General features: G+C 51.0%; 1 protein-coding gene across 4 annotated transcripts; it reads left to right on the plus strand.

Annotated features, from left to right (window-relative positions):
• The first annotated feature begins 4680 nt into the window (after positions 1-4680).
• Positions 4681-16277, plus strand: SPINDOC (spindlin interactor and repressor of chromatin binding). 4 transcript variants are annotated; one of them, XM_063094188.1, is made up of 7 exons: positions 4681-5042; positions 8307-8636; positions 8720-8869; positions 9013-9138; positions 9273-9476; positions 10202-10327; positions 15496-16277. In XM_063094188.1, exons 1-7 carry the CDS (start codon positions 4916-4918, stop codon positions 15705-15707), a joined length of 1275 nt encoding a protein of 424 aa, XP_062950258.1. In that variant the 5' UTR covers positions 4681-4915; the 3' UTR covers positions 15708-16277. The 4 variants fall into 4 exon arrangements, with proteins under 4 accessions (XP_062950258.1, XP_062950259.1, XP_062950262.1 ...); XM_063094189.1 differs by having other exon boundaries at positions 15534-15726; XM_063094192.1 differs by lacking the exon at positions 10202-10327 and having other exon boundaries at positions 4682-5042; positions 15534-15726.
• The last annotated feature ends 9214 nt before the right edge of the window (positions 16278-25491 follow it).

Here is a 25491-nt window from a genome sequence, read left to right on the forward strand (position 1 = left end):
ACAATTTCTTACATATGCATAATTACACCAATACTATTTTTAACATAATCAGAATCATGATATACGTACTACTTTGTAATCTTATCAGTTAAAATTTCATTAATCCCTTTCTATATAAAAATATAAATCATTATTTTTAATGTTTAAATGAATTTTATGATACTTGCTACATTTTGAATCTGTTTATAAACATTTTTTCACCAATAATTCTGCAATCATAACAGATTTATTTCCATTTCTCATGTTTTACTTCCAATCTGTATCAATATTTTATGCACACTTTTGCTTCAACATAATCATGTTGTATATAAGTTTGTGGGTTTTCACACTTAACATTATTTTATAAATGCTTTCCCATGTTGTTACAATTTGCATATTTATTCTTTTTGGTGTTGCCTAACACAACATCATTTCATTAGCCAGTTCCTGAGGTTGGATATTGTGGTTATTTCTAGCATTTTTACTATTAGTTTCATTCATTCCAGAAATTCTGACTGCATTTAATTGGCTATCTGAGATTTTTCTGTCTTCTTTTCCACCATTTTTCCCTCTTGTCGAGCAGAGGTGGAACAGCCATTGACACTTTCCAACTACTGGATTCAGAAGTTGTTTTGTAGGGGCCGAGCCCGTAGCGCACTTGGGAGAGTGCAGCGCCGCGGGTTCGGATCCTATATAGGAATGGCCGGTGCACTCACTGGCTGAGTGCCCGTCACGAAAAAGACAAAAAAAAAAAAAAAAAGAAGTGGTTTAGTACAGTAGTGGTCATTTATTGGTACACATTCATATAGTTCGTGGCCACTTCTCTGTACGGATAATTATTGACAGCCATCCCTGAGTAGGAATGGCTTCCAGAAATTCTGCTGCTGCCCATCAAGCTGATTCACCTCATTTTATGACACCAGGGTGTAGAGCCAGAAAGCCATTTGGTGCTATGAGCCTGTCCTATAGTGCCCAGCACTGGAAGCACATCTGCGCAGCGGAGGAGAAACAATGTTTGAAATGCACACAGCTAGAAGCTAGTCTGTGGAAAGTAGTGCCCACATCTCCTGCTATGTGGCAAAAAGCCAGTCTGCAAGGAGAGAGTAAGGCTGACACGCAGAAAGAGACAGAGACCAGGGTGGCACTCATGTCCTGGGTCCAGTTTTTCCTAAAGTCTGTCTGTATCCCTGCCCTTCCCACAAGTGGGCATTCAGCCCTTGCTTAAATTCTGTGAGCCAATATATCCCCTATTTTGTATGAGCTGGTTTGAGTTGAGATTTTTGCAACAAGAACCCTGAAGTGCAGGCACCAATCTAGTGTTAACACCACGGGTCCTTGGCCAAGGCTGAAACTATAAAGATGAACGATAAATGGACCTGCCTTCTAGGAGCCCACAAACAATGAGGGACTAGAACATGCAAACAAATAATTACAGTACCACATGCCAAGACTCATGGTAGAGGTGCTCCAACTGATGCAGAAGCCAAGAGAAGGAGACTTCTGACCACATGCACAAGATAAGTCAAGTTCACCTAGGAGTGATAGCCTGCTAAGTTCTAGGGAGTGAAAAGTTCAAGAGCTGACCTGCTATCGGCATCTTTATTAGGTCATTAAGTTTCATCTTTTGGATGCCTTAGGGTAACTCTTGGTAATAGGATTACTGAGCCAAAGAGCATGGACATATATTTATTATGGCTTTTGCCGAAGACCACTACAAAATGCCAAGCCAGTTAGGAATCAAGTCCCCCTGCCTTACTTAGCCTTCAGACAGCCCTCTCCTCATTTAGAGCTTTGTGTCATCCACTCACGGTAGCAGCCCACTCCCATTTTAATATCCCACAGCTGTCCGCATTCACTGTCCCCCGTCTCATCACAGGGACCCTAAAATGCCACCAACAGTAAAAGGTGTGCCAAAGGGAAATGCCCAGCTTGGGCCTCCAGCCTAAGGGACATTATAGGGAGTGGCGTGGAACAGCAAATTGCTGGGACAGAAGCAATTCATTCTCATGTCTCCAATCACCAGTCTGTCCTGCCTCTGTGTTAGGAATCTTATGTTCCAAGGCCAAATTTGCTAAGTCAAAAGACAAGTTACAGAGATAACTCGCCTAATAAAGTTCTACCCTCTCTCCTCCACATGGGGCTGTCTCAACAATTAGGATCAATTCCTTAAGGAAGTTTTCATTTAGCACTGACTATGTAGCCCGTGGATGAGAATTCACAATAACTCCATCATAGATGGTCTGGAGTTTCCCCTCATAGCTCAACACAGACAGTACTTGCTCTGGAGCAGCTGTGATAGGAAAGAGCCCTGACTGCAGTCAGACAGAATCGCTTCTGTCACTTGCATGTTGTTTGATTTTGTTTCTTCTTTCATCATTTACAACTATTTAAAGCTCCCTAAGAGGCAGCATGATACTGCAGTGTTAAGAGGAAGTAAAACAGACGGACAGAACTGGAGATGAGTCCTGCCTTTGCAACTCACCATATTTCATTAAATCAAGGACAACATGGGTCACAAGATGAACCATCATTTAATGTATCTCCAAAAAAAAAATGCTGCCAAACTATGACACAATGATTTCTTGTCACTTGGAATTTTATTTTACAGTTACTAAAAGAGCTCATTAGACTTACTCGTATTTTGACATAGGCTTTTATTACATGTACATAAAAGTAAAAGTATAAGCAAAATAAATTAGTTAAGTTTATCAAAGCCCTTTGACCAAAGACCACCAGGAACACACCTACAGCCAAAAAAAGTTCGGTTTATTTACCTTGCTTGAGTAAAGGACAATGTGCCCTAGGGAAATGCTCAGGACACACTAAGGAAACTCCTCAAATTTGGGTTTGCTTCCATAGTTCTGTGGAGGGATTAGGAAAGTGGGACAGATTCTCGATTGAATGCTGTCAAGAAACAGGCAGTTCAGAAACTGGCTGTCTTTGTAATGTTTATCTAGGAGGCAGGAGGATTAATGCAGGGCTAGAGTCATCTTTGATAAAGCAGCAGCAATCAGAGAAAGGCGAAGTCATTTCTGTGGCTTCATCCATGCCTTGGGCTAACTGTGGTTTATGTTCTGCTGGTAACACACAGTCTGAATATCAGAAGGGCCATCATTCACTTTCTTTGTATTCCTAAAACTTCACATTGACGTCAGTTATAGAAAGCATCCCCATTTCAGAGACATTAAAATGTGGGGGAAAATGTTCATCCTAGATTTGATGAAGAAAGATTCTTGCTGTACTACCTTGGGCAAGTCATTTGATCCTTTAAGCCTCACCTTCTTGCTCTATAAACTGGGGGCAATATGATCTACCGCATAAGACTTGTGAGGACTAAGAAATAATGTCTTCCAAGTGCCTGGTACCGTATTGGGCATATCATTCAGGATGCAACCAGGAAAACAGAAACCACTCTAAGTATTTAAAACAGAGAATTTAATGCAGGGTATTGGTGACGCAGGTGACAGGGATGATGGAAGGGCTAAGAAGCCCACAAGGGACAGTGAGGTGACTCAGAGATTAGCAAAAGCAAGAAGCTGCCCACCACTCCTAAACTGGAAGGACAAAAGGCAGAGATGGAATTGATAGAGCCCAGAGGCATGGATCACCCTGCAGATGGTGGGGCCACAGCTACTTATCTAGTAGGAGCTGGAGCCACAGAGGAGACTGTCTGCTGCTGGAGACCTGCTTGAGCCTAAGAAAGAGAATATACACCCTCGTTCTTCCTTCCTCTTGCCTTCTTATCTCCTGCCACTGCCTCCCATTGGGCAAACCCAGTCCTGAAGCCAGATGTTCTGGGAGACTAAGAACCTGTACCCCACAAGGCTCAGCCCACTGCAGTACAGAGCAGAGCAGGACGAGGAAATGGGAGACAACGACCGGTGTGCAGAAGCAACAGGCTTGGTGACACCTTTATTTGTAAAACCTTTAAAGTACTAGATACACTTGAAAGTGACAAAATCATTCCCTTAAAAACACCGTATAGTGTAATCTACACGGACTAGTTCACACCTCCTCTCCCGTTCCCTGTACTACTGTGTCTGCTCTGATGGAGCAGCGTTTTAAGATGAATTTTCAGTGTCAGTTTGAGTTTTCTTGACTGTCTTAGGAGGGTTTCTGCAGAAGAGGGAGATGCCCATTCCGTGTCACAGAGGTAAAAGCTCACCCAGAGAACGATTATGACGCAGCACTGTCATGGCAACTGGACTCTGTTCTCTGGGCGCTCAAGGACTCGTGTTTAAAAATGGAAACCCTGACAACCGTCGGGGGTGGTTTACGTGAGCCCGCACTCCGCTCGGCTCCTCTTCTTCGCCTTCCCTTGTCCAGAAGGGTCCAGAATGGCTTTTGAAAGAGGATGAGATCACGTGCGAGGTCCCACAGCTGGCACGTCAGAAGGAATCCGGTCCCCCTCTCCCACGCCAGGCCCTTTCCACACCCACTCCGGCTCTTTTCCCGCCGAGGCATCTTCTGGCGGAGGAAGGCACGTCCCGGGAAAGGCAACGTCGACCCGATCCGAACTCCGGGGCGCTCTTCATGCCAGAAAGACGCCCGATCGGCTTCTGCGCGGAGGGCGACCCACAGCGCCCCCGGCCGGGAGCCCCTGCGGCTCCCCGGGATTCTAACGGGTCCGCGTGTCCGGGGCGGGGCGGCGCCTGATTGGCCGCGCGGGGCCGGGGGCGGGCCGAACGGGCGGGCGCAGACAATGAGGCTCCATAAAAGGGAGCGGCGGGGGCCTGGGGTCCCGGATTGAGCCCTCCCCGCCCGGGCTCCCGACGCTCCGAGCTCTCGGGGAAGCCCGCACGCTCCCGTCGCAGGCCCGGCCGGCGCGCGGCGGGCGGCGGGGAGGGGGCTGCGCGGGCCCGGGCGGGAGGCGGCGCGGGGAGGCCTGCGCGCCCGTCCTCCGGGTCCGGTCACCGCCAGCGCCTGCGGCCGCACCATGGCCCTGAAGGCCGAGGGCGCCGCGCTCGACTGCTTCGAGGTGACGCTCAAGTGCGAGGAAGGGGAGGACGAGGAGGAGGCCATGGTGGTGGCGGTCATCCCGCGGCCCGAGCCGATGCTCAGAGGTGAGGATGGGAGGGGACCCCGCTCCCGCGTCACCGTCCGCGCCTCGCTCTGCCCCTCCCCGGCTGGGCCCGGGCACCCCAGCCAGTCGGGGGCCCCGGCGTCCCCTCCCCCTCCGGCCTGGGGCCTGGGCGCGCTCTGGCCCCTCCCCCACCAGGCTTTGGAATCTCAGGCCTTCCCGAATTCCTCCTCCCTGCCTCTCCCTCCCAGGGTCTGGAGACTTCCATCCACGCCCCGCGCGCTCCGGAGCTTCCTGTGCCCGAGCGCCCCCTCGCCCGGGCCCAGCCCGGGAGGCCGAATCCCCGGAGGCACTGGGTGCCTGTGGCCGCTGGGGAAGCGGCAGCAAGCACAGGGGCGGGCTGCGCTGTAGGCCGAGGGGCTGCGGGACCTCTAGGCCCAGGGCGGGGCGCAGCAGCTGGGTGTCCGGAGCTACTCGGACAACGGAGTCAGGCGCCGCTGCCGCGCTCCAAGAGAATTCTAAGGGCCCTCCGAGCATAAAGCTTTCCCCGTCCCCATTCCAAGTGAAATCCCCATCCCCCACTCCACTTGCATAAGCCACAGGTGTCCGATTCTAGAGAGGGGGGATGAATGCAACTGCACTCAGCCCCCAGTTTTGGGAAGGCAGTTCCAGGGGGTCCTCAGCCACCCTAGAAGGAGATCAGCTTTGGGAGGGGATTCGAGGAACACTCGCTCTCTCTTCCCCCTTCACCAATTTCTTTGGTCCTCAGGAGCTTGCAAACTGTAAGAAAACAAAAGAGCCGTCTTTGTGGAAGACTTAATATTCATGAAAATGCAAATGTTTTTTTCACTTTCCAATACCTCTTTCCCTTTGGGGGACTGTACCCAGAAGAGGTTGATGCAAGGGCCCTTCATTGAACCTTAGCTGATTATAATGTCTGTCTGTCTGCACTGCCTCTTGTCCTTTTTGGAATCATAAGGGTTATAAAATGAATGAAGGAAATAAAGGCTGCCTCACTTCTCAGGGTGTTCAATCCAACAGCCAGGTTATTTCCATACTTCTAATATTTATTGAGTTCTCGCTGGGCTATTGTCAAAGGCTGTCGCAGTTAATCCTTTCAGCAACTCTGCAAGGGCGGCCTTATCCCCACATGAGGGAGGAAATGGAAGTCCGAAGAGGCTAATATTCACCCAGTATTTACTGGGCACCTACTCTACGCCAGTCACTGTTTTAGGCTGGGGAGGGTAACGGCAGTAAACAAAGCAGACAAAACCCTGCCCCTGTGGAACATAGATATTCTAATGGCTGAAGACAGACAAACAGGTAAATAAATGTATGTCACAGAACACTAAAGAAGGATAAGGAAAAGAGATGGGAGTATTTTATTTGGTGTACCGAGTGGTCAGCAAAGGCTTCTCTAATAAGGTGAATTTTGAGCACAGACCTGCAGGAAGTGAGGGAGCCAGCCTCGTAGGCAGCTTGAGGAAGAGCATTTCAGGCAGAGAGAATAGCAGGTGCCAAGGTCCTGCAGTACAAGCTTCTGGAAATATTTGGGGTGTGAGAGAAAGAGAGGATGGATTCAAGGTTTTTGGCCTGAGTCACTAGAAGGATAGCCTTCTAGTTGGGATGGGAGAGGCTGGGGTGCAGGCTTGTGGGAGATTGCGAGTTGAGGTTTGAATATGGTAAGTTTGGGTTACCTGTTACACATTCAGCTAGGTACTTAGATACATGAGTCTAGATTTCATGGGAGAGTCCAGCTAGAGCTAGAAATACGGGCATTGGCAGCAAGCAGGCAACAGGATGAGACTCGTCTGAAGAAGGAGGTTGACAGAGAAGAGATCTGAGGACAGTCCTGGAATGCCCCATGGATTACAGGTTGAAGACTGAGTCAGTCCCTCATCAAACATTACTGAATGCTACTACATGCCTGGCACAGGTGCCGGAGATACAAGCGTGAAACATCAAACGTCCTTGCTGTCGTGGAGCCTGCTGTGTGGCGGGAGACATAGTGAACAAGGGAAACACAAGTGATGTCAGATGATGACATGTGCTATGGAGGAGATGTCACAGCAATTGGGAATGGGGTGCTTCAGGCGGGTAGATGGCAGCTTCCTACATCATGGTGAGAAGATGGTTCTTCAGCACCGACCTGGATGAAGTGAGGGAGCCATGCAAGTACCTGAGAAGAGATGAGGAGGGACCAGCACAGGTGACTGAGAAAGCACCAGTGACACTGACATGAGAAGAGCCAAAGAGAGGTGGCACCCCAGATGTCTAGTGAGAAAAATGGATGGAGAAAGTGATCGGCAGATGGTGACATTAAAGAGCTGACTGTGGGGTTTAGCACTGGTGACCTGGATGAGAGCTGTGTGGAGGAGTGGTGGGAGGAAAGCCCTTTGCAACTGAGAGGTCAGGATTCCTGTCCACGGTCCCATGGGAGATGGGTACAGCCCAGTTTATCCAAGCCAAGGCTCCTACCCTTGTCAAATGCCACCTCTTCTGTACAGCCCCCAGGTGTTATGGCCTCCCGTATTTGTATTTTGTCCCCTCCTCTCCAGATGGTGGGAGAGAGGTGCCACCATGATGGGTCAGAGGTATTTAGCAGCGATCAGGTGGTGCTGAGTCCAAGGCTGCCTTTGCTGGGCTGAAAGGGGTTCCTGCCCTATCCGAATGGGGACCATGTGCACAAAGAGCAGGTGGCAGACAGACCAATGGGGGCAAGGCCAGTGCTCTGGGAGCTCTGCAGGTGGATGCTTCTGAGGGTGTGGGGTGGCCTTTTAAAGGGGCCTCAACAGGTGAAGGAACAGGCAAGTATGTCAGTCATCGACTGGAAGCTTATGAGCATCCCTGCTGTGTGCCCAGCCCTGTGGGGACAGTATGATGGTAACATTTACTGTCCTTGACCTCAAGAAAATGTGCACTATTGTGATGTCAGGTACAGTCAACTGTCAGGGGTTGGAGGTCTAGAGGCATCTCAGGCATGACATCACCCAGGCTGATCAGGGTGGTCTGGACAGATATGCAGAGGCTGAAGACCTGCAAGAATGGAGGCTGTCGGGAAAGCTCCCGTAGTCCTGAGGGCCGAGACTAGTTTGGAAGAAGGTGCAGAGGCGAGGGTAGCAGGACCCCAGGCAATAGGCTTGTTCAGTGTGGCTCGTGCCTCTCGGGCTCCGGGGGAAGGAGGAAGACAACTGTGAGCAGGCATGCTCTCCTGCTCCGACCCACACAAACCATCCAGTTTGGGGACTCAGGTTTTAAGTATTGGCCACAGGCACCTTTACTGACAACATCCTCTCTGTTCCCTCAGTGACCCAACAGGAGAAGACCCCTCTACCGAGACCCAGCCTGCTGGAGGCAGGCAGTGACAGCTGTGAGGAGCCCAAGCAGCAAGTGTCTTGGGAGCAAGAGTTCCTGGTGGGGAACAGCCCTGGGGGCAGCGGGCGGGCGCTGTGCATGGTGTGCGGTGCCGAGATCCGGTCCCCCTCGGCTGACACGGCGCGTGAGCACATCCTGGAACAACATCCCCACACCCTGGACCTGAGCCCCTCTGAGAAGAGCAACATCCTGGAGGCCTGGAGTGAAGGAGTGGCACTCTTGCAAGACGTTGGAGCTGAGCAGCTGTCCCCGCCCAGCTCAGGTAGTAGGGCCTGGGGTGGGAGCACAGGGAAAAGTGGGGCCTTTTGGAACACTTGGCGCTCATTGGGCTTTTGTCCTCTTCAGACTCAGTCCGGGATATGGATCCAGACCCAGACTCCAACCCAGATGCTGCTAGAATGCCAGCGGAGATCGTCGTTCTCCTTGACTCCGAGGACAACCCATCCCTCCCTAAAAGGACCCGGCCCAGGGGACTCCGCCCCCTCGACCTTCCTGGTCAGTCAATGGGAAGCTAGTGAGGCTCAGTGGGGGGCGTGGGTAGGTGGGAAAAGGCTGCTGGGCAGGTGTCTTCAGGAGCTGTGGGGGTGCAGGGTCAGGCATGGCTTCTTTAAAAGGTGTAAGGTCTTTTCCTTTTGCAGCTGCCCCTGCCACAGAGCCAGGAAATAAGAAGCCCCGTGGTCAGAAATGGAAGGAGCCCCCTGGAGAAGAGCCAGCCAGAAAGAAAAGAGGCAGACGTATGACCAAAAACCTGGACCCCGACCCAGGTGAAGGGGAGGCCCGGGATGGGTGGGTGTAGGTTGTGGCTGCAGCATCTGGAGAGGAGAGGAGGACAGGGTAAAGCCCAGGCAGAGGGCACCCGCCTTCTTCACTCACAGTTCCATCCTGCCCTTCCTTCCAGACCCCCCATCACCCGACTCGCCCACAGAGGAGACTTTTGCAGCACCAGCCGAGGTCCGACACTTCACTGACGGCAGCTTCCCTGCTGGCTTTGTCCTGCAGCTCTTCTCCCACACCCAGCTCAGGGCCTCAGATGGAAAGGACTCGCCCAAAGAGGGCAGAGTGGCAGAAGGAGGCCTTGCCCAGCCGGGAAGCCCCTCTCCAGGTGAGCTCTCCTGAGGGGGTTGGAGCAGCCGGTGTAGAGGTGATTGGTGCCCAAGTCCCCTGGGAGATGGGGCTACAGGCAGGAGAATTATAGTGATGAGGGAGGCTGGCCAGAGAGCTGAGCTTTTCTGAGCAGTCCTTAGTAGTTTCCTGGAATTGGTCATTAGGTTGGGCTAGGCTAGTGTTCCCCGAAAGCTTGACACTGTTCTCCACACCTGAGGCTGATTGCAGCTGGAACTGGAGTGCTAGCTCCTTTCCCTGGTGGAGCAGGGGCCAAGTGGGGCCGCTCAGCAATTCGGCTGGGTGTCAAGAGAATAGATGGCTGATGAATAGTGAACAGAAATCTCCCTGAGGACACCAGCTCAGTAATAATACTAATAATAGCAGTAGTTGTGTTTTAAGAAATGCTATATGCGATTCTTTTGGTTCTTACAAAAATGTCTTGTAGTGGTGAAAGGGCAGATGTCCATTATGTTTTCCAGATGGAGAAACTGAGTCTCAGAGAGGTGGTTTCTTCTTCCCTGTGGTCCTTATGTTAGTTTCCTATTTGCTGCTGTAACAGATTACCACAAATTTAGTGGCATAAAATAACACACATTTGTCATTTTACAGTTCTGGAGGTCAGGGGTCCAAAATGGTTCTCACTGAGCTAAAATCAAAGTGTTGGCAGGGATGTGTTCCTTTCTGGAAATTCTTGGGGAAAACCTATTTTCTCTTCTTGCCCAGCTTCTAGAGGCCACCCACGGCTCTTGGCTTGTGGCCTGCATCTGTCTTCAAAGCCAGCAGTGGCCAGTAGAGTCTTTCTGGGGATGCCGACTGTGGTTCTGACCCTTCTACCTCCCTCTTCCCCACGTAAGGACCCTTGTGGTTACATTGCGTTCACTCAGATAATCCAAGATAATCTCTGTATTTTTTTAATCAGCTGATTAGTAACCTTAGTTCCATCTGCAGCCTTAATTCCCTCTTTCCATGTAATAAAACATATTCATAGATTCTGGGGTTTAGGACATGGACATCTTTGGGGGTCCTCATTCTGCCAACCATGGTCACATAACCAAGCATGGCAGAATTAAGATGAGACGAGAATGTGTTCAAGAGGGCAGAGGCCAAGCCTGGTTGCTCTCTCCACCTCCCTGCACCCAGTGCGGCTCGCAGCATCTCGGACTCTGGATGTGCTTCTTGAAGGAGTGAATGGGTCAGGAGCGCCCATCTCCTTGTCCCAGCTTGTCCAAAATGTGCATCTGGAGTCAGAGCCCAAAGGAAGAGGGCTAAGGAGGCCCCCAAAGTAGGGCTCTCAAAAAGGAGGTGCGCTTTTTGGTTTTTCCTCTTGAAAGCAGATGTGTTTCTTACCCCTCCAGACCTGCCTTCCTCACCAGTGGTAACCACTCCTAGTAGTCTGGTTCATATCCTTCAGACCTTGCTCAAAGCTCTGTATGTGTGCATGTGTGTGTGTGTGTGCACGCGTGCTTTTATTTGTTTATCTACCCACATGGGCCCCCCTTTTTCTAATCTCATTCAGGCCTCACACCTTTGCGCAGATCATGGTTTTAACTGTCTCAAGTTTCAGCTTGAGTCACATTCCAGTCCAGTCTCCCTGAGACTGTGTGTTCCACTTGGACTTGAGCAATTCCCAGGTCATCTCATTCTCTTCGATGGATCCCTGCTCTAAATGGCTGACCTCTGCCACTGTTTAATGGGTCTTCTGGTTTCATTCCCAAAAGGGAGCCTTCATTTTGAGTTCTGGGGTGCCCTGTGCCCACACTCCCCCTATCTGGAGTGGTGAGTAGAGGAGAAGAGAACCCCTGAGATTTGATGCTTATTTGGGGTGGGTGGGCAAAGTCTGAGAGGAACAAGGTTCTGTGAGCTGATTGACATGAGAGGGGCAGGGTGTTCTTGTCAGTGGCAGCATTTCTGGAGCTTGGAGGTGGCCCGGAAACCTCAAAAGACACTAACTGGTGCAGCAGCAAGTGCTCCTGGAGCCCAGCCCCAAGGAAAGCACTGGAAAAATGACATACATAAGCAGCCTCTGCCCCCAAGAAGCTCAGTCTGTTAAGGGGTACAGGTCAAAGGCCATGAAGCTTTAGAGACTAGTGGGGACCCGTGGTGGGTCTGTGCAGAGCAAAGGCTCAACATAGTGGTTTCCAACTGTTTAGAGAACCCAAAGCTTAGACAGATTTCTCAGAAACCTGTGGGGCTTCAGCCAGGATGTCTCTACTTTCTGTATTGTTACGTGTGCACTGAAGCTCTGCAGATTTTATTTGAATAAAGATCCTGGCACTTGGAAAAAAGAAGTTTAAAAATTATGGATTTGGAAGTTGGAAAAGGTAAAAGAAAAAAAAAGTTGGAAAAGGGCACTGTGGTCAGATCAGCTGAGCTAGTGGATGTGAATGTGAGGAGGTCTGGGAAGACTTTCTAGAACTTCCCAAGAAACTTGCTGGATGAGGGTGGGAAGGATGTCCAGACCAGGACAGAAGATGAGCCATGAGGTCCACGCACAAATAATGGAAAAAAGAGGCTCTTTGTCTTGCTGGTATTTAATTTGAGTAGGACTTAGAGATCTGGCTTAGGATACCGTGGCCAGATGCAGAGTGTTTCTAAACTGGACCAAGGAGGAAGCGTAGAGAGAGAGACTGTACATGTGAGTGTGAACTTCACACGAGTCTTAGGTTTTGTTCACTGCTGTATCCTCAACACCTAGGACAGTGCCTGGCACAAAGAAAGCCCTCGGTAAAAATGTGTTGAAAAGATGGGTGGAGGATGGATGGCTGCCTTCACGTGTCATCCTAGTGGCAACATTTCCAGAGTTCCTGCTCAGAGATAGGCCTTACTGACAAACAGAGGACATGGGCTCAGTCCCACACTCTGCAGGAGGAGTGGGTATGTGTGGAGCACGCGTGAGCACGCATATGTGCACAAATGGGAGGGAAACTGGGAAACGAAGCTGGGAAGTACAGGAGCTTGGGCAGGAGCTGTGGGAAAGGAAGGAAGGTTCTGGGGCGGGGGTGTGAAAGGGGTTCATCTTGTGCCAGGGACTGCTAAACCCTCCCGGCTTGCTTTTTTACGACTCTGGGGTTCTGATCTTTCTACCACATCTCAGGCGTCACTCTCCTGTCATCCCCTCCTCACCCACCCGCATCTCTGCCCTCCTTGCTACCTGGAAGAAGTGGCATTTAATTCTCTTGGCTTGAGAAGTCCCTACCTTATGGAGCCCTTCCTGTGTACTGATCTCTTCTAATATGTCATTTCATTAAATCCATACAACCACCACTTAAAATATTAAGATTTCTATTTGACAAAAGACGAAACTGAGTCAGAAGAGGTTAAGTAGCTCATTCAAGGCCACTCACCTAGTAAATGTTAGCCTGTTGTATTTCCAAGGCATCCACACAGATGCCTGTCTTGCGGGCAGTGGCCCCCTGCTCCCACTCCCGTCTCCCTCCCTTTGGAATCTGGACCATATTCTCTGCCTCCGCAGCCCCGCTACTGTGACAACTGCTCCTAGCAAAGGCTAGCCCTCTCCCCATCACAAGAGTCCATCCCTCCCCGTCACTTCTCTCTCTGTCGCACCACCTCTTCGGACTTCCTCCATCAGCATACACAAAGCTGGTATTTCTCCCTTCTTCCCTCTTCCCACTGTCCCATTTGTCCCCAAACCTTTTCAGCAGAGCTGGGAAGCATTTCCTATACTAACTGCCTCCAATCTCTCTCTAGAACTCCCTTCAGTCAAACCTTCATTCTCAACACTCCACACTAAAATGGCTTTTGGGCAGGGTCACCACTGACTTCCGTGAAATTAAACCCAGTGGTCAGTTTTTGGTCCTTCTCTTCCTCGATCTGACAGTAACAGTGGACCCGCTGCTCGCTCCTTCCTGGAGAAAGCTTTCTTCCCTTGGCTTTTTGGGCAGCTACTTGCCTGGTTTTCCTCCTTCCTCAGTAAGTGTTCCTTCCAGTTTCTCTTGCTTGTTCGTTCTCAGCTCCCAGAGTTGGAAACATACCATATTCTTGCCTGTCTTCCCCTTTCTAGAAGAAAAGCGCCTTCAGGTCAGGATGTTTGTTTCATGCACTAGGATATCCACAGGGTCCAGAACACTGCCTGGCATAGAATAGGCGCTGCTTCCTGTCTGGTTGGGGTCCGTACTCACTCCCTGGAGATCTCATCCAGGTCCACAGCTTTCAGTGCCATTTATTATGTGCTTGTAACTTCACTGTGCTGCTCCAACCCGGCCCCCTCCCCTTGGTTCCAGCCTCTTTCCCAATTTCCCAGGTGACAGATCTTTACTTGGTTGTCTAAAAGATCTCTAACTGGGTATATCCAAACTGAACCCCCAGTCTCCTCCCCGCACCCTATCCCTGGCCTCTCTACTTCTCCCCATTTTTGCCTTTCCCAGTAGACTGGCAACCCCATCCTTCAGTGTGCTCCAGCCAAACCCTTCAGTCTCCAACCGCACATCAGTCTGTCAGCAGATCCTCCAAAATAAGTTCCGAGTCACCCTCCCGTTACCACCTCTGCCACTGCTGTTCCAATCTGAGCCGCCTCTCACCTGGTTCCTGTAACAACTCCTAACTGGTTTCCTGGCTTCAGAGCTTTTCCCGCTGTGCACTGCTCCCTTACAGCAGCTGGAGTGTCCCTGCTGAAAATACAAGTCAGATCCGGTCACTCCTCTTCTCAGAACCCTCCAGTGCTACTCCCGCCACACTCCAGATAAAAGCGAGCTCTTGTGGTGACCAGTGATCTTCCCCTCGGGCTCCTGACCTGTCCTACTGCATCCCGCTCCCTCTACACAGGCACTGGCCTTGGTGTTCCTGCAGCTGCAGTGCTGCTTCCCTAGCGGTCCACACAGCTGACCCCTCACCTCCACATCCCTGCTTGCGTGTCAGCTCCTCCCTGTGACCTGCCCCCTTTCCCTGTGTAGTTTTCAACTTTATGTCTGTCCAGAGATAGCACACACTGCATCTTTCATTTGTTTGTCCTGTTTATTGACTCTCACCACTGCAATGTAAATTTCAGGATGGTAACTTGCTTGGCCCTGTTCACTGCTGTATGTACCCCTAGCAGCTGGAACAGCGTCAGGCACCTCATGGTTGATCAATGAATTATCATTGAATTACATATGAGTGGGATTCAGTCTAACCGCAGGGTGCTTATGGTTTATTAGGGAGGCAAATGTGAACACAAGACAATTTGCTAATTGTACAACACAGTGGCAGCCGTCAAGTCATTTTAAAGTCCAACAAACTGTACAGCAAAATTATACCTGTGTTTCTGCCACATTTTAAATGACCGTATCTCTAAAAACAGGGTAGGAAAAAAACCACAAGCAAATCCTCCTGAATACAAAAGTGCAAGAGTTGCAGTCACCCATTTTCCGTTTTTGCTTTTCTGTGTAATGTGACTTTCGCACACACCCATGAGGCAGGGGACATTTTTATGGCTGCGCAGTAGCCATGGCAGTCCACTTTTCCCTATTCAGAGGCCCAGTTTTGCCTATTATGGGTGCTCCATACTGCTGAGGTGGACATCTGATCATTGTGAAGTAGGTGCTGACTTGCAGGGGATAAAGAGCCTGGTCAAAGTTGCAAGGTGAACTAGGATGCTACCCCAGGACTGACCATGCAGTGCTCTTTTCTCTGCCCTGCAGACCCTTTCATGAACTTCATGGTGGGCAGGGTGTGGTGTGTTCCCCACCCCCATCACCTCTGCCCCACACAGGCAGAGTCCATTAGGCTAGGATGCCTGGTAAATTTTAGATAAAATGAATCAGCTGAAGGTAAAAGTTGAGGGGGAATGTGGGGAATAAGGCTTCACAGCGGTGTCTGGCTCATGCCTGAGAAGCCGTGAACCTTGTTTCTGGTTGGTAGCGGTTCTTGGATCAACCAAGAGTAGAGCCTCCCACTGTTGGGCCTCCCCTCCAACCAGGCACTGGAAATGGGGTGTGCAGTTTGCAGAGCTTTCAGGGCATGTCCTCATGGTGGGGTGTCAGGAGGGCCCTGACTCTGCTCTCTGTCCCATCCCTGCCCAGCTCCCCCTCCGGGGCTTCGCGGGACACTGGATCTCCAGGTTATCCGCGTGCGAATGGAGGAACCCCCAGCAGTCAGCCTCCTACAGGACTGGTCCAAGCACCCCCAGGCCACCAAGGGCGCGGGAGCAGGTGACACCCCAGACTGGCCTGCAGTTCTGTCGGAATCCAACACCTCTGTTGCGGGGGAGCCAGAGGCAGGGAGTGGGGTGTAAATTCTTGCTTTCCTGGGGAGGGAGGGAGGGAGGAGGCAGCGTTCCCCCTTGGGCTATAACTCAGAGCTGCCTGGCTTGGCCACTTGATGGGGAGAGTAAGCCAGGTGCCAGGACAGGGTGGGGGGTGGCAACATCTGCTGTGACTTTGGGGCACTGGGAAATGTCTGTCCCTGGCCAGGCCCCGAGGTAGGTGGGTGGCTGAGGCTGTCGTGCAGTGGGGCATTGGGCCTGTGGAGATCACCTACCCCGATCCTTTGCAGACCCTCACCTCTCTGTCCCCGCAACCTCCCCCACCTTCTCCTAGCTGCCCCCATTCTCCCTCGGCACAGTGCCTTACACAGAGGTGGTCATAACGGGGTTTGAACTGAGTCCCACTACCTCGGGGGACACCTCTCCTCCCCCACTTGTTCAGGCCCCTAAACCAGGAGGCTTCCATTACCTCTTCCCGCTCCATCCCTGCAGAGGCTGAAGCAGCCCCCCGGGGCTCCTTTCACCCCCATTCTTCTCACCTGTTTTCCTGTTGTATATATCGCCTTTGTTGACAATAAATTATTTTTTTTTATTAAGAGAGTTCCGTCTGGGCCATCATTGGGGGAAGGGGTTTACTAGCAGGACATCTGGCCTAGAGCAGCCTTGAGGGGCGGGAGTGCTGGAAGATAGTCTTGGAGCCAGAAAGCTGCTTGACCCAGAAGGGTTATACCACCAGGACAGGGCTTTGTTGGGCCCGGAGACTGGGGCTGACTTGTGGTGGTAATCACATGGGACACCTTGCCCCTTCCCTTTACACCTGCTCTGGAAATGGGGTCAGAAACACCTGTTCTTTAACATACTGTATCTTGTGACTTGCCTGGTGGGCCTCTGTCCAAGAGAGGCCACGGGCGAGGAGGGGGCAGTGTGGAACCAGGCACACTCACAGCCAGGGAGTTGAGAATTACAGTGGCTTTTCTAAAGTAAGATGGTGATGGCCAGCCTGCAGGGGGAGAGACTCCTCCCCTCTCTCACCCTGTGGTGGGGAGGTGGGCTCACAGGTCCTACACTCCAGCCTTTCAGGTCTGCCTAGGCCACACAACTTCATCCCACCCTCTCTTGGGCTTCATTAAACCCGAGCCCTGGCCTGGTTTCCCCCATTTCCTGGACCATGAAGTGGCCCGCTGCGGGTCTCTTCCCCAAATTCCTTATCCTAAACCAAACCATCACAGGCCAATTCTGTGGGGTTTTTCACATCTTTGGTGAGATGGAACCACAGATAGCTCCCTCTCACCCCCAACCTCCGCTGTCCTGTTGGGACTCCCCAGCAGGTGTGGCAACCAACACCTTGCACCCTCTGCACCTGGCTGCCTCGCTGCTCCTGACAGGTGAGGTACTTAGGGAGAAAGGGCAGCAGAGGTGGGACGTGGAGGGAAGTTGTCTCCTAGAACGCTGACACTCAGCCAGATTGTGAGACTGACTGATAAGGTTCATCTCAGCCAGGAAGGGTCTGAGCATGGTCACCCATGGACCAGCCATGGGCCAAACCAGGTGTCACACAGCTTGGCGGGCTCCTAGGACATGGTCCTTTCTCCCCGTCTGACCAGCTCAGGAGAAGGAACCTAAGGATTTACAGGGTCCTTGTCCAGGGGAGATTAAAAGATGGGAGATGGGTGGAGAAAAGGTGGTGGCCAAGGATTCAAGACACTTTGTGTCTGGGGCAGCTCCACCACTTCCTGATGACAGGCAAGCCATGGAACTCCTGTGTCTCGACCACATTTCTGCAGATTGGCAAAACTTGTATCCTACCTGATAGGAAGGAATAAATAATACTGGAACTCTAGCTCTGAAAGCACAAGTATTACTGCAGATGATTTCTGTCCTTCCTTTCAATTGTGACTGTTTACATTTATGCCAATGTGCTTTTAAAAAACATGGCTGTGTTTCTGGGTGTTCGCACTTGAGAAAACGTTCAGTATACTGTAAAATTCTTGTAAAATTGTGAAGCTAAATGTGTCTTCGCTGCTATTGTGTGATTAATGGCTTGGTCCCCTAGACTGTGAGCTCCTTCTGGGCAGGGACCACGTTACATTGACTGTGTTTTCCACACACCCTGCATAGGGCCTGGCACATAATAGGTGCTCAATAAATGTTTGTCAAATGCCTCTGTGGTGTGTATTCCTATCGAGTGCAAGCTGGTCGCTGGAATGGGGTCCTCTGCACAGGGTGGTTGCCATGGTGACTGCGAGTGGTGTGGTTTTGTGTGACTTCAGCCCCATTTCCAGGCCAGCAGGGGTCTGCCTAGCTTCAGCCAGGACCCTAGGGACTATATGAGTATGTGCGGCCAGGAGCTGCATGGGGGTACCTCTGGACTTCCAGGGAGAGATGGAGAGGGTGGGACTGACGGCATGCTCCAGCACCCAGTGTGGAAGGACGTTGCCAACATAGGTGACTGATTGCTTTCAACTCTCCTGCTGTCCACCCTGCATGGGAGTCCCCCCCACCCAGCCCTGCCATCCTGTAACACCTGGGAAACTCCCCACACGAACATCAATGTCCCCCAGGGCTGGTGGAGGCAACTCTCTAGTGTGGTGCTGAGGCCCAACCACAGTGTTGGGTGGAGGGACGGGGGCAGAGGGTGCTGCTGCCCTGACTCCTCAGCCGCACACCTGCTCTCTGAAGCCAGCCACCTCCTGCCCCTCCCAACTGCCCTCCTCATGGGTCCAGGTGGGGGAGATCTTTGGGTACCTAAAAAGGAAAACCTTTTTCTATACTCACACTTCAGACATCAAATGTCCCACACTAACCTGTTCACCAACTCTGCAAACACCAACTGGCTGTCCTGCAATTCAGCTCTGACACTAACTACCTGGAGTCAGTGCAGACTCCGTAGGTTAAGGGCTCAGTCCCACAAGACTACCCCTCGTTCAGAGGCCAGTTGCAAGTCTCAGGTTGTCCTCTGTACTTCTGACCAACCAGCCCAGAATGAGGGGTTCCCACAAGCCCCTCCCTCAGGTTCCATAATTCGTAATGGCTCACAAAACTCAGGAAAACAGTTACGTCCGTTTACTGGCTTATTATGAAGGAAGTTACAAAGGATAGAGATGGCCAGCCAGACAATGAGGTACACAGGATGAGGTCTGAAGGGTTCTGAGCACAGGAGCTTTTGCCCTGCTGGAGTTGGGGTGTGCCCCCCTCCCGGCACGTGGATGCATGCACTGACCTGGGAGCTCTCTGAACCCTGTTTAGGGGTTTTGTGGAGGCTTCGTTAGGCATGATTGATTAAATTATTGGCTACTGGTGATTAACTCAATCACCAGCTCCTCTCCCTTCCCTGGAGGTTGGAAGTGGGACTGAAAGTTACAACCCTCTAGTCACATAGTTGGTTCTGGCACCCAGCCTCTGTCCTCCAAGAGTCACTCATTAGCATAAACTTGGGTAAGGCTGAAAGGGACTTATTATGAGTAACAAAAGATGCCCCTCACCCCATCACTCAGGAAATTTCAAGGGTTTTAGGACCTCTGTGCCAGAAGCCAGCACAAAGACACAGCTGGGCTGCTGTGTGGCTCAACTGAGCATTTGGGGCCCTTTATAAAAACTGTAAAGTCCTGCACACCCCTGAGGTGTGATAGGATGGGGGCTGGGATAGGAGAGGGTCTCTGACCGGCCTGCAGCCTTTCTGTGTCCTTTCCCCACTGGAGTCCCTTGGGAAGGGGACACTGTGTTAGTCCGTTTCTGTTGCTTATAACAAAATACCTGGAACTGGGTGATTTATAAAGAAAACAAAATTTATTGCTTACAGTTTTCTTTTTTTGTTTTTGTTTTAAAGATGACCAGTAAGGGGATCTTAACCCTTGGTTTGGTGTGGTCAGCACCACGCTCTCCCTACTGAGCGAACCGGCCATCCCTATATAGGGATCCAAACCCGTGGCCTTGGTGTTACCAGCACCGCACTCTCCCGAGTGAGCCACGGGCTGGCCCTTATTGCCTACAGTTTGTGAGGCTGGGATGTCCAAAGTCCATCTGGTAGTGGTGACAGTGATTCAGGGATCTCACATTGCAAGAAGATGGAAGCAGAGAGAGCAGAGAGACAGACTTTCTTCTCTCTTCTTTTAAAGCCCTCAGAACCACACCCCTGATCACCATTTTAAATCCACTCACTACTGCATGGTCCTACAATCCAATCACTTCTTCAAGGCTCCATCTTTCAATTACCATAATAGAATTTCCCACCTTCTTAACAGTCAGAGTGGGGACCAAGTTTCTAATACATAAAACTTGGGGGACACAATTCAAGCTTCACTGAGTTTTGGGGGGACCAAGTGCCTCACCGCAGAGCCTTTGAACCACCACATCTGCTTGATCCCTTCCTCCCTGGAGGAGCACCCTCATTCTGCAGACTAATGCCCCAGCCTCCAAAGGAGGAAGAGGAGCAGGCCTTTTGGGCTTCCCAGCACCAACATAAATGCTTCGCATCTCCTCAGGCACCACAGCTGGGGGGGTCAGCAGAAGCAGGAGCAGCAAGTGACAGGATGGGGTGACCACCTGTCAGGCTCAGATTCCGTAAACATTGAGGACGGACCCCATGGGCAGGCGCTGTGCTAGAGACTACAGGTACAGGCAGGGCACCTTCCCTGGTTTCATCATGGGTCACTCCACATTGTGCCCATGATATGGGTGAGGAAACTGAGGTACAGTGAGGTAAACATGGTGACTTGCTGCCATTCCAGAGCTATTAAAGGAACAAAGTCAAGCTAAGCCCAGGTCTGTGACCCTGATGCCTGAGCTGTCATCCACTGTGTCACTACATGTCCAAGTACCAGGTCCTGCCCCTGCTGGGATCGTGCCCTATGCCTGGCAACACCAACTGGAGGGGCTCACTGCGGATGTGGAAAGGTGCTCATCTCAACTGTTCCAGGTGACAATGGCTGGGAACCAGTCTAAGGGCTTTGAGAGTAGTGGGAATCCCGTTCCTCACCTGCCCCTTTCTCCAGATGGCTCCGGACCCCTTGGTAGGCCCTGCCCTCTGGCCCTGGCCTCTCTCTGCCACCTCTGACCCTGGCTCAAGCTGGGTCTAGTATTTGGAGGCTACAAAAGCAGTGACCGGTACAATGATATCCTTAGGACCTTGGGCGACTATGTGGGCCAGGGCATGGTGGGGGAGGGGGCTCTCCTATCTCAGACCCTGACCTGTCCCCTCTGCACCCTCTTGCTGACCTGGGCAAGTCTCCCCTCTCGCTCAGCAAGGCACTCACATCTTCATGGATGAGTGGTTCACCTCTGAGGGAGGAGCCCACAGACCCACCCACACCCCTCCGAGGTCAGATCTGTGGTGGAAATAGCTGGACGTGGACAGTGGTTCAGAGCTCAGGCTCAAGAGGCCACACAGACCTGGGTTCAATCTGCGACCTGGATGAGATGTAAGCGCTGCACTGACACTGTGGAGTGACAGCTACATGGCCTTGCTGTTCCAGGCCCTGAGAATATGGCCACAAGCTAGGTAGACAAAGGCCACTCTCATGGCGCTCCCATTCTAGGGGGAGACAACAGTAAACAAGGCTCTCAATATATCCCACTGGGACATGTGTCAGGAAGAAAAACAAAACTTGATAGAGGTGCTATTTTTCCTTTTCTTTTTCTTTCTTTCCTTTTTTTAAAATCATGGACATTTTCAAACACACCCAAAAGAAGAGAGAAACAGAGAAAGGCATGATGAACCACCGTGCACCCAGGACCCAGCTTCAACAGATGTGGCTAGTTTTGGTTTATCACCACCTTTTCACATCCCCTTCCCCTCAGGACTGTTTTAAAGCAAACCCCAGACATTGTATCATTTCGTCTGTAAATACTTCTGTTTGTCTCTCTAAGAGATTCAGACTCTTTCAGTAAAACATTATCACACTTGGGCCGACCCCGTGGCTCACTCAGGAGAGTGCGGCACTGGGAGCGCAGCAGCGCTCCCGCTGCAGGTTCAGATGCTGTATAGGGATGGCCAGTTCGCTCACTGGCTGAGCGTGGTCACAAAAAAGGACAAAAAAAAAAAAAAACTATCACGCTTAAAAAAATTAATAATTCCTGGGCCGAGCCCGTGGCGCACTCGGTAGAGTGCTGCGCTGGGAGCGCGGCGGCCGCGGGTTCGGATCCTATATAGGAATGACCGGTGCACTCACTGGCTGAGTACCGGTCACGAAAAAACGACAAAAAAAAAAAAAAAAAAAAATTAATAATTCCTTAATATCATCTAATACCCAGTCAGTGTACATATTCCATGAATTGGTCCATGAATATCTTCTTTAAATGTTTCAATTGTGGTAAAGTACACACAACGTAAAATTTGCCGTCTTAACCATTTTCAAGTGTACAGCTCAGCGGTGTTAAGCACAGTCACATTGTTATCCAACCATCTCTAGAATGCACCCATGCAAAGCTTTTTACAGCTGGTTTGCTTGAAGCAGGATCCAAGTAAGGCCCATATATTGCATTTGGTTGGTATGTTTCTTTCAACCTGTAACAGCTGTTCGTTCCTCTTTTTTTTCCCTTGTTAATTTTTTTCTTTTTTACAAACACGGTGGTTTATTCTGTGGACAGAATTTCCTCCTTCCTGGGGCTGGCCAGTTAGCTTAGTTGGTTAGAGCTCAGCCTTGTAACACAAAGGTCATGGTTCAGATCCCTCTACTGGCCAGCCACCAAAAAAAAATTTCCTCCCTCCTGGACTTGGCCAATGCATCCCCTTGGTGTTGCTTAGCTAGCATGCCCATGCATCAAGGGAGGCGATCTCTACATGGGGGCTGGAGAGGGCTTTTTCAGGAGGAGATATTTCAGCAGAGATTGCAATGGGGCGCAGTTAAATAGGGAAAGTGTGTTCCGGGCAGAGGGGACGAGGAATGCCAAAGCCCTGGTCTGTGCTAAGCACTGTTTGGAGGCAGGAGAGCAGGACACCATCATGAACCAGGACGCTCCCCTGCTCTCCTCAGGGCTGGGGACCTCAGGCACTGTCCTCCCTGGGGAGGATGGCAGGTTAGGAGAACTGGAGTGTTCCTCCACAGACACCCTGACTGCCTGCTCTAAGAACAACTGTACAGCTTTGGTTACATGGGGACATCATCCTGGTGCACTAGTGAGTCATCTCCCCGCCTGCCCCCCACCTCCTCCAGGAAGTCAGTTAGAGCCCTGGACACTAGCTGGTATCAACTCTCCTTTGCCAGCTGCAAGTCTGAAGCCATTGTTGGCCCATGCAACACCCCCACCAGGTGGGAACTTCTTAAGGCCCAGTCTCCTCTGTGCCTCCACAGGCTGCTCCCAGCTCTGCTGGCGTTCCTTGCAGCCCTTTGCTCATCCTTGAAATCAGACTCAGTTTCACCGCCTCTGGGAAGTCTTCCTTGCTGTTCCCTCTAGTCCTCATGCTCCCACAGGCCCCAGATCATTCACTCTTGGTATCCCCCTATAAGCCCCAGCAAAAACTGCCAATTCTGCTTTCTTCTTTGCTTCTCACAGGGCCCCTGCCAACGTGGCAGCTTGCAAGCTCTCCATCCAAGATGTCCAGCCTTCTCAGCGGTGGCTGTGGCAGAACCCTGTTCATGGACAGTGACCAACTGTGGGTTGGTTCAAAGGGCACCTCCTCACAGGAGAAAAGAATCTGAAGGTGGTGGGTCCTGCCTGATGCCCTTCCCACCCCATCCCCCCAGGTTGGTGTGCAGTGGCCTCCGAAAGCAGCTGGAGCTTCCTGCTGCACTGTAGGCACAGTCTGAGCAAGGCTGACAGGGACACAGCCTCCTCCATCACAGGCGTGGTACCAGGGTCATGGGTGAGGAAGGGAGAGAGGGATGTCGTTGTTGGGTTAGGATTTCGGAGATGGAATACCCCATATAGAGCAAAGAGTCCAGCTCCCCCTCATTGTACTGAAGAGGGACCTGCAGCCCCAAGAGCGGAGGGGAGTTCCTTAAGCTTCACGTGGTCCATTAGTGACAGAGCTGGGTGCAGAATCTGCTCTCTTCCTTCTGATCCAGTGGTGTTCTTCTGGGGCATGGGGAGGACACAGCAGAGAGACTTAAAGGAAGACGCAGAGAGACTGGCTAGAGTACAGCTAATAATAACAGCAGCCCACACAAAGCAGCGGCCATGTGCTGGCTCTGTCTAAGCATGTTTCATATATTAACTCATTGTATCCTCACAAATCAGCCCTATGAAGTAGGTACTATTATTATCCCCATTTAATAGATGGGAAAACCAAGGTAGAGAGAGATTAAGGGGCTTGCCTAAGATCATACAGTTACTAAGGAGCGGAGCGGGGGATCCAACCCAGCAGCCCAGCCGCAGAGTCTGTGCATTTACTCACTGCCCTGCATGACCCTGCCTCTCATGGGCTGGGAAGCCCGAGATTGATTCCCTATTCCTACTCCCACTAGCAAGGGACCAAGCTTCTCTAAGCTTCGATTTCCTCATTAGTAAACTGGGGAAATGACAATGCCATTCTGCTCACTGAGAATTAAATATGATAATGCCCACATAGTACACGGCTCTCAAGACGTGTTAGCAAAAAACAATAAAAGAGACAGAGACCAGAAATGCTTGCCCTGTATAACTTACATCCTAGTGATGATTAGGGCAGGAGATACTGATAATAAATATATTCTATTCCATCAATTCTAACATGCATATTTTCTCACTCCAAAGGAAAACCAAGGCAGTGGCCCATCAGGCCCGGCACCCTGTCACCTCTCTACCTTCACCTATGACTCACCTTCTCACTTACTCTGCTCTAGTCTCACTGGCCTCCTTGTTCTTCAAACAGGCCAGGTAGGTCCCTGCCTGAGGGTCTTTGAACCAGCTGTACCCTCTGCCTGGAATGCTCTTCCTCTAAATATCCACGAAGCTCACACCCGCTCCTCTTCCAAGTCTTTGCTCAAGTGTCGCCTTCTCAGTGAGGCCTACACTGACCATCTCAACCTGCAACTCACTTTCCACCCTTCACCCTGCAGTCCTGATCCCCCCTAGCTGTCTCTGTTTTGTTTTCATGACACTCAATACTATTATGTTTGTTGTCTGTCTTCCCCCAATTGAAAAGTAAGCTCCCCATGGGTGGAAATCTGTTTTGTTCACTGATGAACCTGAAGAGCCTAGAACAGTGCCTTGCACATAGTAGGTTTTCAGTAGAGATTTGCCGAATTAATGAGTGAATTTGCAAATTTAGGGAGGGGTAAATGTGTGGCAACATTAATCTTTGAGGAGAATTAGGTGGGCTCAGGGATCTGAGTAGGTGACATTTGAACTGGATCTTGAAGTGCTTCCGGAAGCTGAGTTATGGAGAGACGTCAACAAGTGATCCCTAATTGGAGAGCATACTGGCAAGATCATTTGAGGCAGATTGAGCAAAGCTTTGAATGCAGGTTGAAGGCTCTTCCTACAGCCAGCACCAGCTATGTAATTTGTGGGGCACAGTGCAAAGTGAAAATATGGGGCCCCCTTAGTAAAAAATGTCAAGACAGTGACAGCAGAGCATTAAACCAAGCTCAAGGCCCTTCCCAGTGCAAGGCTTTGTGTGACTGTGCCGGTCACAGGTCCTGCCTGTAGCCCACAGGATGATCACCTTCTAGCAGACCAGAGGTGCAATTGGAGCTGGACTTTAGGAAGACTATTCTGGCATGTCTGATGGGGTATGTTGGAGGCAGTCTAGTCAGGAAGACTGGTTAGGCAGCCTTGTGCAGAGCTAATGAGGAAGAGGAGGTGACAGGTGGGGTGGGAGTGGGGGATGAAGGACAGAGGACAGGGTGAGGCAGGGGGTAGAGCTTGAATGAGAAACACAGAGGATGTGGTCTAC

This window comes from Cynocephalus volans, chromosome 4 (genome assembly GCF_027409185.1).
Source record: "Cynocephalus volans isolate mCynVol1 chromosome 4, mCynVol1.pri, whole genome shotgun sequence".
Taxonomy (NCBI): Eukaryota; Metazoa; Chordata; class Mammalia; order Dermoptera; family Cynocephalidae; genus Cynocephalus; species Cynocephalus volans.